Below are 12,419 nucleotides of genomic sequence, written 5' to 3'. Positions count from 1 at the left end.
CTCGCCGGGTCTCTGCCTCGGAGCTACTGGGGTGTATCGGGTACCGGTGACTGTGCTCTCACTGTGGTGCCCTCTCTGGTACTATAGGTACAGAATCCGAGGTACAGAACCTGGAATCTCCTCTATCGGTCGTCTGCCGCAGTAATAGATCCCTAACCTCTTCATCCTGTCCTCCTGCCGACGCGCGGTCTATCTGCTGTCGTGCTGCCGCGGCCTGCTGTAGTAACCAACTCTGTCAACGTCGCAAGCTGATCCTGCAACTCATGAAGACTCACTGGACCCCGACGTGACGGAAGTCTCTACCTCTTCCGCAGCGGCCGCCTCAGCGCCCGGCGGTTCCAGAACAGTCGTAGGCATCTTGAACTGCAACACAAAAACAAAACATTAGGTCAATAAACCCTATACTACTGAACCCTCATTGAGGATATAAACCAGCTAATCAAGCGAAAGTAAGAAATGTAACGCCTACTAACTTCCGATGTCACGTTGTCGGCCGCCAACGTGACCCTCTGCAAAGTTAGTACTTGCACATCCCGATCAAACTCCTACTATTCGGAGTTATTTATAAGTACCCAATCAAAATACTTTCGCTAACAACAACCCGACTAGACATCGTCTCTCACGAGCCTATTCTTATAGTCCAACCAGCCTAAGGTTTACAAGGTCTACTAAGAATCAACCCTAGGCTCTGATACCACTATAATCTGTCACGCGGATACAGCGGAAGCATATCCGCACGTGCACAGCCCGCCATACACCTGCAGTATATAAGGCGTCTACAAAGCAAGTCGATAGAAGTAAAACAAGAAGTCCTATCCTGATATCAGAGCAAAATACAAGTCGATATACAACGAGTATCAAATCCAAGTCAATAATACAAAGAGTATACGATCCAGGATCTCAACAAAAAGGAGAAGTAACACTACTATAATCTAACCCCGAAAGTAAATATACATCACCGGGTGTACAAAAGAATAGATACAATGGTGGTCTCTCTATTATCTTTGACATCACCTCGGCCGTTGCCGAGTACCAAGGTATCGACTGCACGCTCCTAGTAGTCCCTAGCTAGCGCACTCCCTTGCCACGATCCCTGCCTCTCCTGTAACAAGCTCTGTAAAAACAACCACCAAAAGGGCGTCGAGAACTATTAACAATAGTTCCCAGTGGGTAAGGCGCCAGCCTCGGCGAATTACACCACTAGGCTCGAGATGTACAGAATGGAAATAAAGCAGTAATTTGCATGATGTATTTTCAATGCTAACAATTCATAAGCCAATGTTAACAAATAATGGACATGTAAACAACATGTGATCATAGCATCAACAGTAATGAATCAACTGAATGATAGAAGCATGGCTACTACTATAAGCATAAACATAGCATAAGTGTGTAAGTAACTACTGTACACTGTAACTGGTAATTATTCATTACTGTCCAATTTCCTTTAGCATTTTTCTTTCATTCACAGGGATCTACTCAAGGTAGTCCAGCTTGCGCCGCCGCCTAATGGCCCCGTGGTAGTATACACTCCCCACGGCAATCCACTTCGGCACCCAATCCCGCACGGGCGGCAACTGCTCGCATAGGCCAATTCCGGAGTGCCGGCTTGTAGGGAGCTACCCTCACGAGCGTGTGCGAATGAGCACGATGGCAAGCAAGCAAAGTCCATTTCCACATGTCTCAATTTTCATATTTTCACATACAAAGTTCAGAACCCTCGATCCTCTGATCGGAATATCAATACACAAATAGTAACAAAGCTAGTATCCACTAGATTGTAAACATTGTAAGGGTAAAGCTAAATCACATAGCATTATAATCTTTCCACTAGTATGGCACTATCAACTAGTCATGAGCATGTCATAGTTCCCTATGTTAGAGTCAAGAGAATGTCATGGTTCTCTACAAAGTCACGAGAATATCATTGTTCTCTACTCTACTAAAGCATCATTAGTATGTCCATTAGTTATCTTAACTAAATATGAACATAAACATAGGCATAAAGACACTTATGCATGAGTACTCTCTACTTCATAGAGGTTCTATTCAATCAATGTATACATTATAACTATAATATAGTGACTCGTCTCAATTCTGTATCAATCACAAAAACATACAACTGTATCAATTCTATAGTACATATAGACATAGGGGAGCTTCACTTGCTCTGTTAGGTCCGACCCACTAGTACTAGGCTCGATTATCCACAAGAAGTCCCACAACGGCTCAACGAAGCCCCAATGCTGCTGAAAAACGAACGTCAAGATCGGATTAAATCTACGGCCGAAATGTCCGATTTCGACCTAAATTCCACTTAGTACAAAGTAACTCTTAAATCCCTGTTTTGGGACTAGTGTAATACCTCAAGAGACGCTTCCAAGAGCTCTCACAAGTCAGCTCACGACGATCCAAAGCTCGTTCGCACTCTCGCTGCGAAAACATCGAGACGGCATCAATATCAACATATATAGCAAATATAGTCGGAATCTTGCAAATTCAGTTTTCTAACTGAAATTCCTGCTTACCTCAGGTTAGAATACCTCCCAAACCAGCTTCAAAAGGTACAAGTTCAGCTCAACGAGGCTCGAAGCACTGCTGCGAAGAAAAAATCCCAATTTGCTCAATTCGCACAACTTAGTGCATTAAGTTTCGATTTTAGCTTCATAAATGGCTAAATATTCCAATTAAGCTTCAAAGTAGCTTATCCCAGGTCTAAGAAGGTTAATTCACAGCTAAATAATCAATTTTAATTGCTGAAATCTCAGATTAAAGCAACTAGAAGCAATAGCTCAAAAAACACACATAACGTCTACTCGAACGTCGATAATGGAGAAAATCGAGTCGTTTACCTTCTCAAGCTTCCAACCAGCACCCTACTGGTTCAGACAGCAAAGAGCCTTCCAAAACACTCCCTCACACTGGCACAAGGTGCTGCAAACACTCGCAACAGCGAAGAATGCGGCGCGACGACGAAAACGAGCGAAATCGGCGACATTTCTTTGTAGAGAGAGAAAAACCCTAGAGAGAGAGAGAGAAAATGGTGCAAGGTTGCTTCTCTGGGCTCTAGCACACTCCAGCAAGCTCCAAGAGTCGTGCTGGGATCAAATAGGTAGGTGTCAAATGTGAAATTACGAAAAAGCCCAAGCTGCCACGTTTCTGCATTGTGTACCGGTACACCATAATGGCTGTACCGGTACACCAAGCAGAAAAGGCTGATTTCGCCCAATCAATACACTTTCTTGCTTTTAGCATTCCAATCATCCTCTAACTTATCCAAAAACTTGTTCTAACCTTTTAGAACATGTAGGAGTGATCCACACACCATTCCACACACTCGAACTTCGCAATTTGCGAAAGTCCAGTGTATTACAGATAAGTTCTACACATTTTTACCTAACAATAAGGAAAAACTTCAAGTACCATGCTTGTGGTTTCGCACTTTTCACTTTAGTACCCTATAGTTTAAAATGTATCAATTTAGTAACCTATGATTTCATTTTTCTCTTTTTATCATCCATTTCACAAATTTTTTTTTCGTTACATCAGTAACAAAGTTAAAACTAAAGGATACTAAAGTGAATATTCGATAAATCTATGTGGGGTATCTAAAATTTTTTATATGTAATTTAACGAAATATTAACGGATGAGCTGATGAAAAGAGAAAAATGAAATCGTAAACTACTAACTTGATACACTTTAAACCACAGAATACTAAATTGAGAAAGTAGGAAACCACGTGAATGATATTTGAAGCTTACCCCCAATAGAGATAGAATAATACCCTGCTGCAACTAAGAAACCAACAGATATCATAAGTTCCCAGCCAAAGATGTGGAAGCAACAAAACAAACAATGCCCGTTCGTTTTGGTGTAAGTGGAGTGATGGAACTCAAGTTCCATAACTTTCGTTATTTGTTTTAGTGTAAGTCAAAAATATAATGTAACTCAAGTTACCTTAAACCTCCACTTCATTTACTCTCGACTTCCTCCTATAAAGTGTCGAACTCGACTTCCACCGCACTCAACCTCCTCTAAAAAACTTATTAAACAGTAAAATCTAAACTCTACTTCCTTTATAATGGGTTAGAATTACCTTATTTATAATAAATTAGGATTACCTTTAAATAATAATAAAAAATTTAATTATATAATAGGTTAAATTTTATAGCGGTAAATTTACCACTATATTTATAAGATAACGGGATCCACTTACTTACATCAAAACAAACAACAAAACTCAAAAAACTAATTTTACTAACACCAAGTTACATCAAAACAAACAGCAGAAGTAATTGAATTTAACTTTCAGACTGTACGAGTTACGTCAAAACAAACAACAAAAAAATAATCACACTTCAGGAAAACTCAAACACCACTGCACTTAACTGATGTTGGATCTACAAATTCGTCAATCCAAACGCCCCCTAAAGGAAAATTAGAACTAGGAGTACTTAAAAGTGTGCATCAACTAAAAAATCGTTATACAAATTGTACCTACCTAGATCCTATAAGGAGGCAGGGGATTCTCATTCCGCATGGATATTAATTTTGGATAAATAATAGAAAATCTCTCCGTAAATATCAGTCATTTTATTTCTTTTTTTCTTACCTTTTAAAAATCTATATTTTGCCTTCTTAAAATTTTAAAAATATTTTCAATAGGTGTAACATTAATGAAAAGGGCAAAATGATCAAATTACACTTACTTTTTTTTATAAGAAAAAAATTAATTTTTCAACATATATTTGAAATTTTGAAGGGCTATAAATTATAAGAAATAGATAAAATAGTAATAGAATTCTGACGGAGGGAGATTAAGTATATTCATTTGAAATATTGAAAGAGTAAAATATAAATTTTTAAAAATTAGAAAAGAAAAAAATTAAAAAACAAATATTTATAAAGGAGCTTTTTTATAACTTGGCCTTAATTCTATCAAAAGAAGCTTAGACGTTGAAGCAGAATGTATTGCCCCCCAGAAGCTCCTATGACCGCATTCAATTCAAAAGGGGATTAAGAACGCTATTAGTGAACTGATTTTAAAATTCTGCACTTCTATTTGCATGACATAAATGACTCACTTTGGAGACTACAAAACCACATTTTAAAGTGTAGGGATTGTGTGAAAAAATTAGAGTTCTTTTTGTTAACATTTATAGAGAGGGGAATCGGGGGAAAGATTGTAATCTAAACATGCTGTAAATTTACGTCCTTCTCACCATTTTGATCGTGACAGATTAACTATATTCTAATTTGAATCCGGCTGCTATGCCATCGATAGCATCAAGCACTTGGTGCTATCAAGTTTTCTGTCGTTACATTAACTATTTTGATCATTTTTATCCGTTAGATTATACTATTCAATCAACCACCGACTCAACCCTAGTAGGCCCACATCATGTTAACCGCACATTTTTCAATCCAAGGATTAAAAAACTAATAGCACCACTAGCTTGGTGCTATCAATAGTGTTCCAGCCTAGTTCCGCTAATTTTGTTGATATATTTTTTGAAAGACTATTAATAAAGTCTTTTTCTTATCTTATGGTGTTTTTTTTTTTTCCGTTAGTAAATTAGACATTGAGCTCTTTTAAATTTTTTAAAAGCCTTATGGTGTTTTTTTTTTTTTTTTTTTTTTTTTTTTTTTTTTCGTTAGTAAATTAGACATGGAGCTCTTTTAAATTTTTTAGAAGCCTTTATATTCGGGTTCGGGCTGGGATTCGGGTTCGGGTTTGGAAAGAAAAACACTTTCTCCGTGCCCCGTTTTAGGGTTTCTAGTGTTTTCACGACCCCTCTTTCTCCCTCAGAAAGAAAACCCTAAACCCTAAATCCTTCGTCTCCCTCAACCACCATCATCTCTCCAATGTTCAACTCCATTCGCAGTCGACTCCTCCCCACACGACGCCGACCCCCCTCTCATGGCGTCGTCTTCTTCCTCCGCCCCCCAAACCCTTCCCTTCCCAACCCTAACCTACCTCATCGACTTCTGCGGCTTGTCCCGCGAATCCGCCATTTCCGCGTCCCAGAAGCTGCACCTCAAGAGCACCGAGAAACCTAGCGCCGTTCTCGGCCTCTTCCGCGAGTACGGCTTCGGCAAAACCGACATCTCCAAGATCATCACCAAGATCCCGACCCTGCTCACCTGCGACCCCCACAAGATCCTCAAGCCAAAGCTCGACTTTTTCCGCAGCGTCGGATTCTCCGGCGACGCCCTTTCGCGGCTCATCGCGCTGAGCCCCCTCCTCTTGCGGCGGAGCCTGGAGGATCACCTCATCCCCTGCTTCACCTTCCTCCGCACGCTTCTCCACTCCAACGACAACGTCGTCGCCGTCTTCAGCCACGCGCCCCACGCCCTCAACTCCAATCTCGTAAAGACCATCATGCCGAGCCTGCAGGTTCTGCGCAAGCACAATTTGCCCGAGGAGCGGATCGCCAAGTTGGTGACGGTCCAGCCGGGAATCCTAATGCAGGCGCCCGGTCGGGTTAATGAGATCGTCGAGGAAGTGAACGCCACGGGGATTCAAACGTCCGATCCGATCTTCATATACGCGTTCGGGACGTTGTCCGGGTTAAAAAGATCGACTTGGGAGCGGAAGATGGCGGTTTACAAGAGCTTCGGTTGGTCGGAAATGGAGGTCCTCATGGCTTTCCGGAAGCAGCCGATGTGTATGAAGATGTCCGAGGAGAAGATAAAGGAGGGGTTGGAGTTCTACTTTAACAAGCTCAAGTTGCGACCGGACGATATAATTCGGTATCCGAAGCTTTTGATGCCAAGTTTGGAGAAGACAATAGTGCCAAGGTGCACGGTGCTGAGTGTTTTACAGAAGGAGGAGAAGCTAGGGAAGAAGTTGAAATTCGGCGCAATATTGACACTGCCCGCAAGGCTGTTCTTGAAGAGATTTGTGATGAGGTATCACAAGGATATTCCTGATGTTCTCAAGGCCTATAGTGGCGAGATCGAGTTTGATGGATTGGAGATAGATCGGGGATGAATCGCTGTTCTTCTGCGAAGAGATAGTTTGGGGACGTATGATTTCACTCTTGAACGGAAGTTTGGACACTAGAGGGGATCGATTGTTTAAATTGGCATCCCTCCAGCGGAATTCTTAAGCAAAGGTATCAATTCTGTTTAACCCTACAACTTCTGACTATATTATTGCATGATCTAGAATATAGTCAGTTTAGGAACGGAGTTAGCTCTTTTTATTTGGATGAAACGTTACATTGTGGAATTTATTATTGCTGCTCCTGCTTTTCTCTAATGTGTGTAGCATCTTTAGCGCCTTCTAACTAACGTAATGCATCATATTTTTCCTCCTTTGCAACAACATGGAAACTGCCCCCAGTGGACGTGAATATTTCGTTAGACATTGTTTGTTTAGTTTCTTTAAATTTTTTACCTACTTGTGCTCTAATTCATTCATCTGTATATTATCTGATTCGCCCTTTTTATGAAGCGCTTATTCATTTGTTCTTTTATTTTTTTTTGGCCATAGTATTTGGTTCGGGAGATCTTTAAACATTTGCTTGACTTGAAAATAAGTCTATTCATTAGCTCTGCTCTTAATTTTTGTTAATGATTTTGTTTCATGTTGCTCGGCTCTTGATACATTGGTTGCTTCTCCGATGGCAGTTCCCATTATAGCATCATAGGACGGGTGCATCAAAATGCTTCCGAATTTTTTCCGACCCTATGAAGCATCAAAGTGGATGTCTTAGGTTACCGCAGTCCAAACTAGCTCTAAGATCAACTACATTGTTTTAGGATGTTTAGTAAAATGAAACTTATTTTTAGTCTAAAGTTTTTTATATGAACTGGTCGTAAGTTATACACAAGTATATTGCAGTTCTAACCCAGGAGCTAAGGTTAGAGAGAGAAGAGTTACATTGATGTACTCTTAGCTTGCCCACTCATTTAGTTTTCTTTTATACTCAGGTAATCTTATGAGTATCATCACTGGGTGAGACGTACTTTTTCCAAATTTTTACTTTCACTTTGGTGTTTAACTCATTAACTTCTATAATTCTATGAAATGCCTGAAGCTTGAATGAATGTGTTATTAAGAAATTGTTCAAATAATCAAATCCAAAAGATATTAAAATTGGAATTCTTTTTCTTTTCTGGTGGACTGATTCTAGCTTGTTTAGTGGTGTTAATTCCTAACATGTCCCCAGAACCAAACGAGTGGAGGAGAGGATTCACTAGGATATAATCAATTACGTGTTTTGAGCTTTTGAAATGGGGAAAACCTATATCTGCAGAAAAGTTTGCACACAATGTCATTAGAAAAGTAGTCATTGAATACACAAACTTCAACTTGCTAAAATGAATAACTGGGATTTAAGCTTTGCTACGCTAACATTACACCTTTTATAATGGTTCGTGTCTTAGACTGCTAAATTTCTCCTTTTCTTTCTTCTGAGGCAAGTTGATGCTAATATGCCTTCCACTCACAGGCAATAATATGAAAAGGACAGAAGCAATACTGTAATGTTCGGCATTTCAAAGTTTGCTTGATTGACATCAGACATGGTCAATGCCAACTGTTTATTGTGGTAGATATATGGCCTGTTTACGCTCGCTGAAGCATTTGCAAAGTGCAGTTTAGAGTGGAGCTTTTAAAGAAGCACCAGTAGCTTTCTCAGTCAAATGCGGTAGAGATAGAAGTTTCAACTTTTGCTTTTGGAGACCAAAATCCGCTTCTTGCTATCATAAAAGTCTCAACATTTTTAGTTGGTGAATGTCTAGATGCTGTTCATTGCAGTAGCAAAGCTGTTTCTAGATCCAGTCCAAATAGCCGTGCCTGAGGGCCTTTTTTTTGTTTTTTGTAGTATTGTTGGCATATTTCTTAAAACCATTTCTACAATCCTAGCTTATATAAACATATTTTGGTGATTGGTTCAGTAAACTTCTGTTTCCATATAATTAGTTGATTGGATGTATTTACCTAAAGTTTGATATCATTTGCTTATATTTATTGTTGTAATTGCAGCTGAAAACCCAAACCAATCAGAACTTATCAGCTTGTGCTTTTGATAATTGGGGGTTGCTTTCTTTTCTTCTCAAAATGCGTTTTCTGAAAATTGTGTGTAACATGTTATTACAATTTATGTTTTGTAAATGACATCCAAATAGGAAATGATAGAAGTAGTTAGCAATGAAGTTTTTTACATGCTGGTTCCCTCCAGCAGCACTCAACAAAAAAAATGAATCGCCAGCTCTTAGATTTGGAAATGAGGAGTCCGGCTACTATACTCTTATGAGTATAGATCCCTTTATACTCATAAATTTGTTGTTAGATCTACCTCTTTAACCATTTTCACCTATTAGATCAGATCATACTATTCAATTAACCATCCACTCAACTCTAGGGGACCACTATCATCCTAACCGCATATCTTTTTATTGAACGACCGAAAACTTATTCGTGGTGGATCGGCCACTTCGAACGCAAACTTGGGAGCATCTATCCAAGCTGGGAGGAATTTCGGAGACTCCTGTACGAGCAGTACTTCAAGGATAGCACTAAGCAGAGTTTGGAGCGTGAATTGCAGCGTCTCAAGCAAGGCAACCGTACCGTAGGCGAGTATGAGCGAGACTTCTCTCGGATTGTTTCGTTGATTCCGTTCGTGGTTCGTGATGAGTATCACAAGGCAAGGATGTTTGCGAGAGGGCTAAGGCCCAGTATTCGACTCCTGATCGCGTCCCATGGCGCGTTGACGTTCGACGAGAGCTTAGATCGGGCCCTGATGGTGCAGAGTGAAATGGACGAGGCTCGAATCGAACAGGACGCATCCGAGAAGAGTGCGGATAGGAAGCGTACCCAGGGAAGTTTTGCTGGTAGCCAATCAAGCAACGGACGATCATCCAAGCATCGCAAGGCACATTCAGAATCGAGCAGCGCCCCCGCTACGTCTCAGCAGCAGAGCATCAGACCTTGTGTTATCTGCGGTGAGGCTCACAAGGTTATTGAGTGCCCACAGCGCCACAATCACTGTTACAGGTGTGGCCAACGTGGACATCTTCGGGCAGATTGCACCAGTGGAGCAGGTACAGCATCTGCAGCAGCATCTACTCCAGCAGCTCCATGGCAGGATCGTGGCAATTCGACCTATTCTTCAGCTGGACGTCCATCGACATCTCGTCAAGTGAAGGAGGTACACCAGACCACTGACGGACGCGCCTTCATGATGACACGTCAGAAGGATGATCAGTCGGCTGACGTCGCCGCAGGTATAATGTTGTTGTTATCGTCGTAGCTCTGCATGCTTTTCGTTTAAATGCATCTCTCCTTGCATTGCATGCATGTGTTGTGCTAGTTCGTTGTGCGTCGGATTACCCCCGCCTGTGAGCAAGTTTCGAGGACGAAACTTCCTTTAAGGGTGGGATGATGTAAGGACTGAGATTTTTGCAGTGTAGCTAAACTCTCAGTTGATGATGTTTTTGTGTGTAATTTAATTACAAAAGCACTCGTCAAGTTTCGGGCGAAAACGAGTTAAAACGAAAATTCTACGCGATTTCCAAGTTTCACTTAAAGTGAATAGTAACTCGATTTTCCGGAGAAGCCACGGTGAGAAGTTGGCTTCTGGCTCGTACCGGACTCTGTTCATAGAAGTCCAATAGCTCGTTTCGACCGGGTCAGCTGTTCTGGAACTAATGACGCTGACGGATTTTGAGTTTGACGCACGGATTTCGAGAAAATCCAAAAATACATGTTTTATATGTATTTATGTGTGTGTTTCCTTCTATTCGAAGAAGGTTGGATTTTGTCGTGAATCCGTGGTCGATCGAGACGAAACGAAATCGCAGCTTTGTTGTCTCCGTCGTGCTGATCGCACTGGTGCAATCCGTTCGCAAATTTGACGGACGGATCTGCGGAGATCGCGCGTTGATCAAGGAGAGGTCGGTGTTAGCAAAACGGTATTTTCGCAATAGTCGCGATATTTTATGTATCGTTTCGCGAGGGATCGCACGTGGAGGGGCGTTCATGCGTTTTAGTCGTACTGTGAGGGACTCGAATAGAAATTCTGATGTTTGGGGGACCTTTTTGCATGTTGCACCTTACTTTTATAGTCTCTTTAGGGTTTGGAGCCACTCAACCCTAACCCTAGCCTTGCCCTAGCCCCCTAGCCGCCTCCTACCTCTTCCCTGCACCTGTTGCGCGCGCCCAGGCCGCCGCCGACTGAGCCCCGGCCGGCCAACCGCCGCCGCAGCCATCACTTCTCTCTCTCTCCCTCTCTTTCTCTCTCCCTCTCTCCTCTCGGGTTGTGAGGAGACTCGAGACTGCCGCCACCTTCGGACCCTCCCTCGGTGTCGCCCCGTGCTCCGGCGATCATCCCCGCCGACCGCCGCCGTCGCCTGCGCCGCCGCTGCCACCCCGGGCCGCATCTGCTAGCCCGGGCCGAGCCTGACCGAGCTGGGTTACACTACCTGCCCGCGCGCCGCCACCGCCTGGAAACCCTCCCGCCGACTTTCCCCGTGCCCGGGCGCCCCTTCCCGCCGGTCGCCGCCGCCCCGAGGCGCCGCCGTCGCCGCCTCGGCCAGCCGCGGCCGCCCAGCCCGAGCCCAGGCCGAGAGCTGTGTGCGGCCTCTTCCTCGCGTCGCCGCCGCCCTGGGCCGCCCCTGTGGCACCTCCCCGACCTCAGGCAGTCGGCCGCCTCTGCCCCGAGCCGCCCTGAGCGCCGCTGCCGCCCCGCGAGCCGCCTGCAGCCCTCCAACCCGAGCCCGAGCTGAAGCTGGGTGCGACGCTCCCCCTGCGCCGCCGCCGCTTGGGTCCGCACCCGAATCTCTCCCCCGACCTCCTGCAGCCCGCCTCCGCCGTCCCGGAGCTCCCCGGCCGCCGCCGTGGCCGCAGCAACTCCTGGAACCCGAGCCCGATCTCGTGCGGGCTCAACTTGCTCCGCCGCCACCGCCGCCGCTCCTCGCCGCCGTCTGAGGTGAGCACCGTGTTCCTCACCTCCCCCTCACCCGACTCAGGGCCCCGCGCGCGCCGCTGTGCCGCCTGAGGCCGGCCGGAGCAAGGTTGCTCCGGCCAAGCCCGAAATAGGGCTTATTTGAGTGGGTTTCTTGCTCTGGGCTTCCCGAGCTTCCCCGATCTCTACGGAAGGGAGCACGATGATCGTAGCGAATTGCTGATCATCGTGCTCACCTTGGATTCTGTCGGGAAGGTCCCGTTCCGTTGTTTTGACGATGTCGCTCCGTTTCAGCCTTTTCGGCTGCTGTTTTGGGCTTGCGCACGCGTATCCGGCGATCCGAGGCTGTCCTGATGCCTCCGGAGGTGAGCACGGTGATTGTTGGTCAATGCTGATCACAATGCTCACCTTCCCGTGGATCAGAAGTGTCCGGTTAGTTCTGTTCGGCGCGATCTTCCCTGACTGCGCGCTATTCGCTGAACCTTCGGGTTGCTCCCGCGCTT

The 12,419-nt window shown here is 44.1% G+C and overlaps 1 protein-coding gene and 1 long non-coding RNA gene across 8 annotated transcripts in view; one reads left to right on the top strand and one right to left on the bottom strand.

The window, feature by feature from the left end:
• Nucleotides 2,129-2,593, bottom strand: LOC109709641. Of its 2 annotated transcripts, none has more exons than XR_002216181.1 (3): nucleotides 2,529-2,593; nucleotides 2,366-2,433; nucleotides 2,129-2,249 (listed from the first exon to the last, which is right to left on the bottom strand). It is a non-coding gene; the product is annotated as an uncharacterized LOC109709641 (long non-coding RNA). The 2 variants fall into 2 exon arrangements; XR_002216182.1 differs by having other exon boundaries at nucleotides 2,129-2,246.
• Nucleotides 5,740-12,419, top strand: part of LOC109708949 (transcription termination factor MTERF2, chloroplastic-like) — a 19,445-nt gene continuing 12,765 nt past the window's right edge. For 2 of the 6 annotated variants that reach the window (XM_020230922.1, XM_020230918.1), the window contains exon 1: nucleotides 5,740-7,119. In XM_020230922.1, the coding sequence (XP_020086511.1) occupies nucleotides 5,922-6,995 (1,074 nt within the window). In that variant the 5' untranslated portion in view covers nucleotides 5,740-5,921 and the 3' untranslated portion in view covers nucleotides 6,996-7,119. The other 4 variants (XM_020230917.1, XM_020230919.1, XM_020230920.1 and 1 more) reach the window with 4 other exon arrangements.

The sequence above is a fragment of the Ananas comosus genome, linkage group 4 (assembly GCF_001540865.1).
Source record: "Ananas comosus cultivar F153 linkage group 4, ASM154086v1, whole genome shotgun sequence".
Classification (NCBI taxonomy): Eukaryota; Viridiplantae; Streptophyta; class Magnoliopsida; order Poales; family Bromeliaceae; genus Ananas; species Ananas comosus.
Note: the sequence above shows the minus strand (reverse complement) of the source record. Positions and strands in the feature narration are given on the sequence as shown.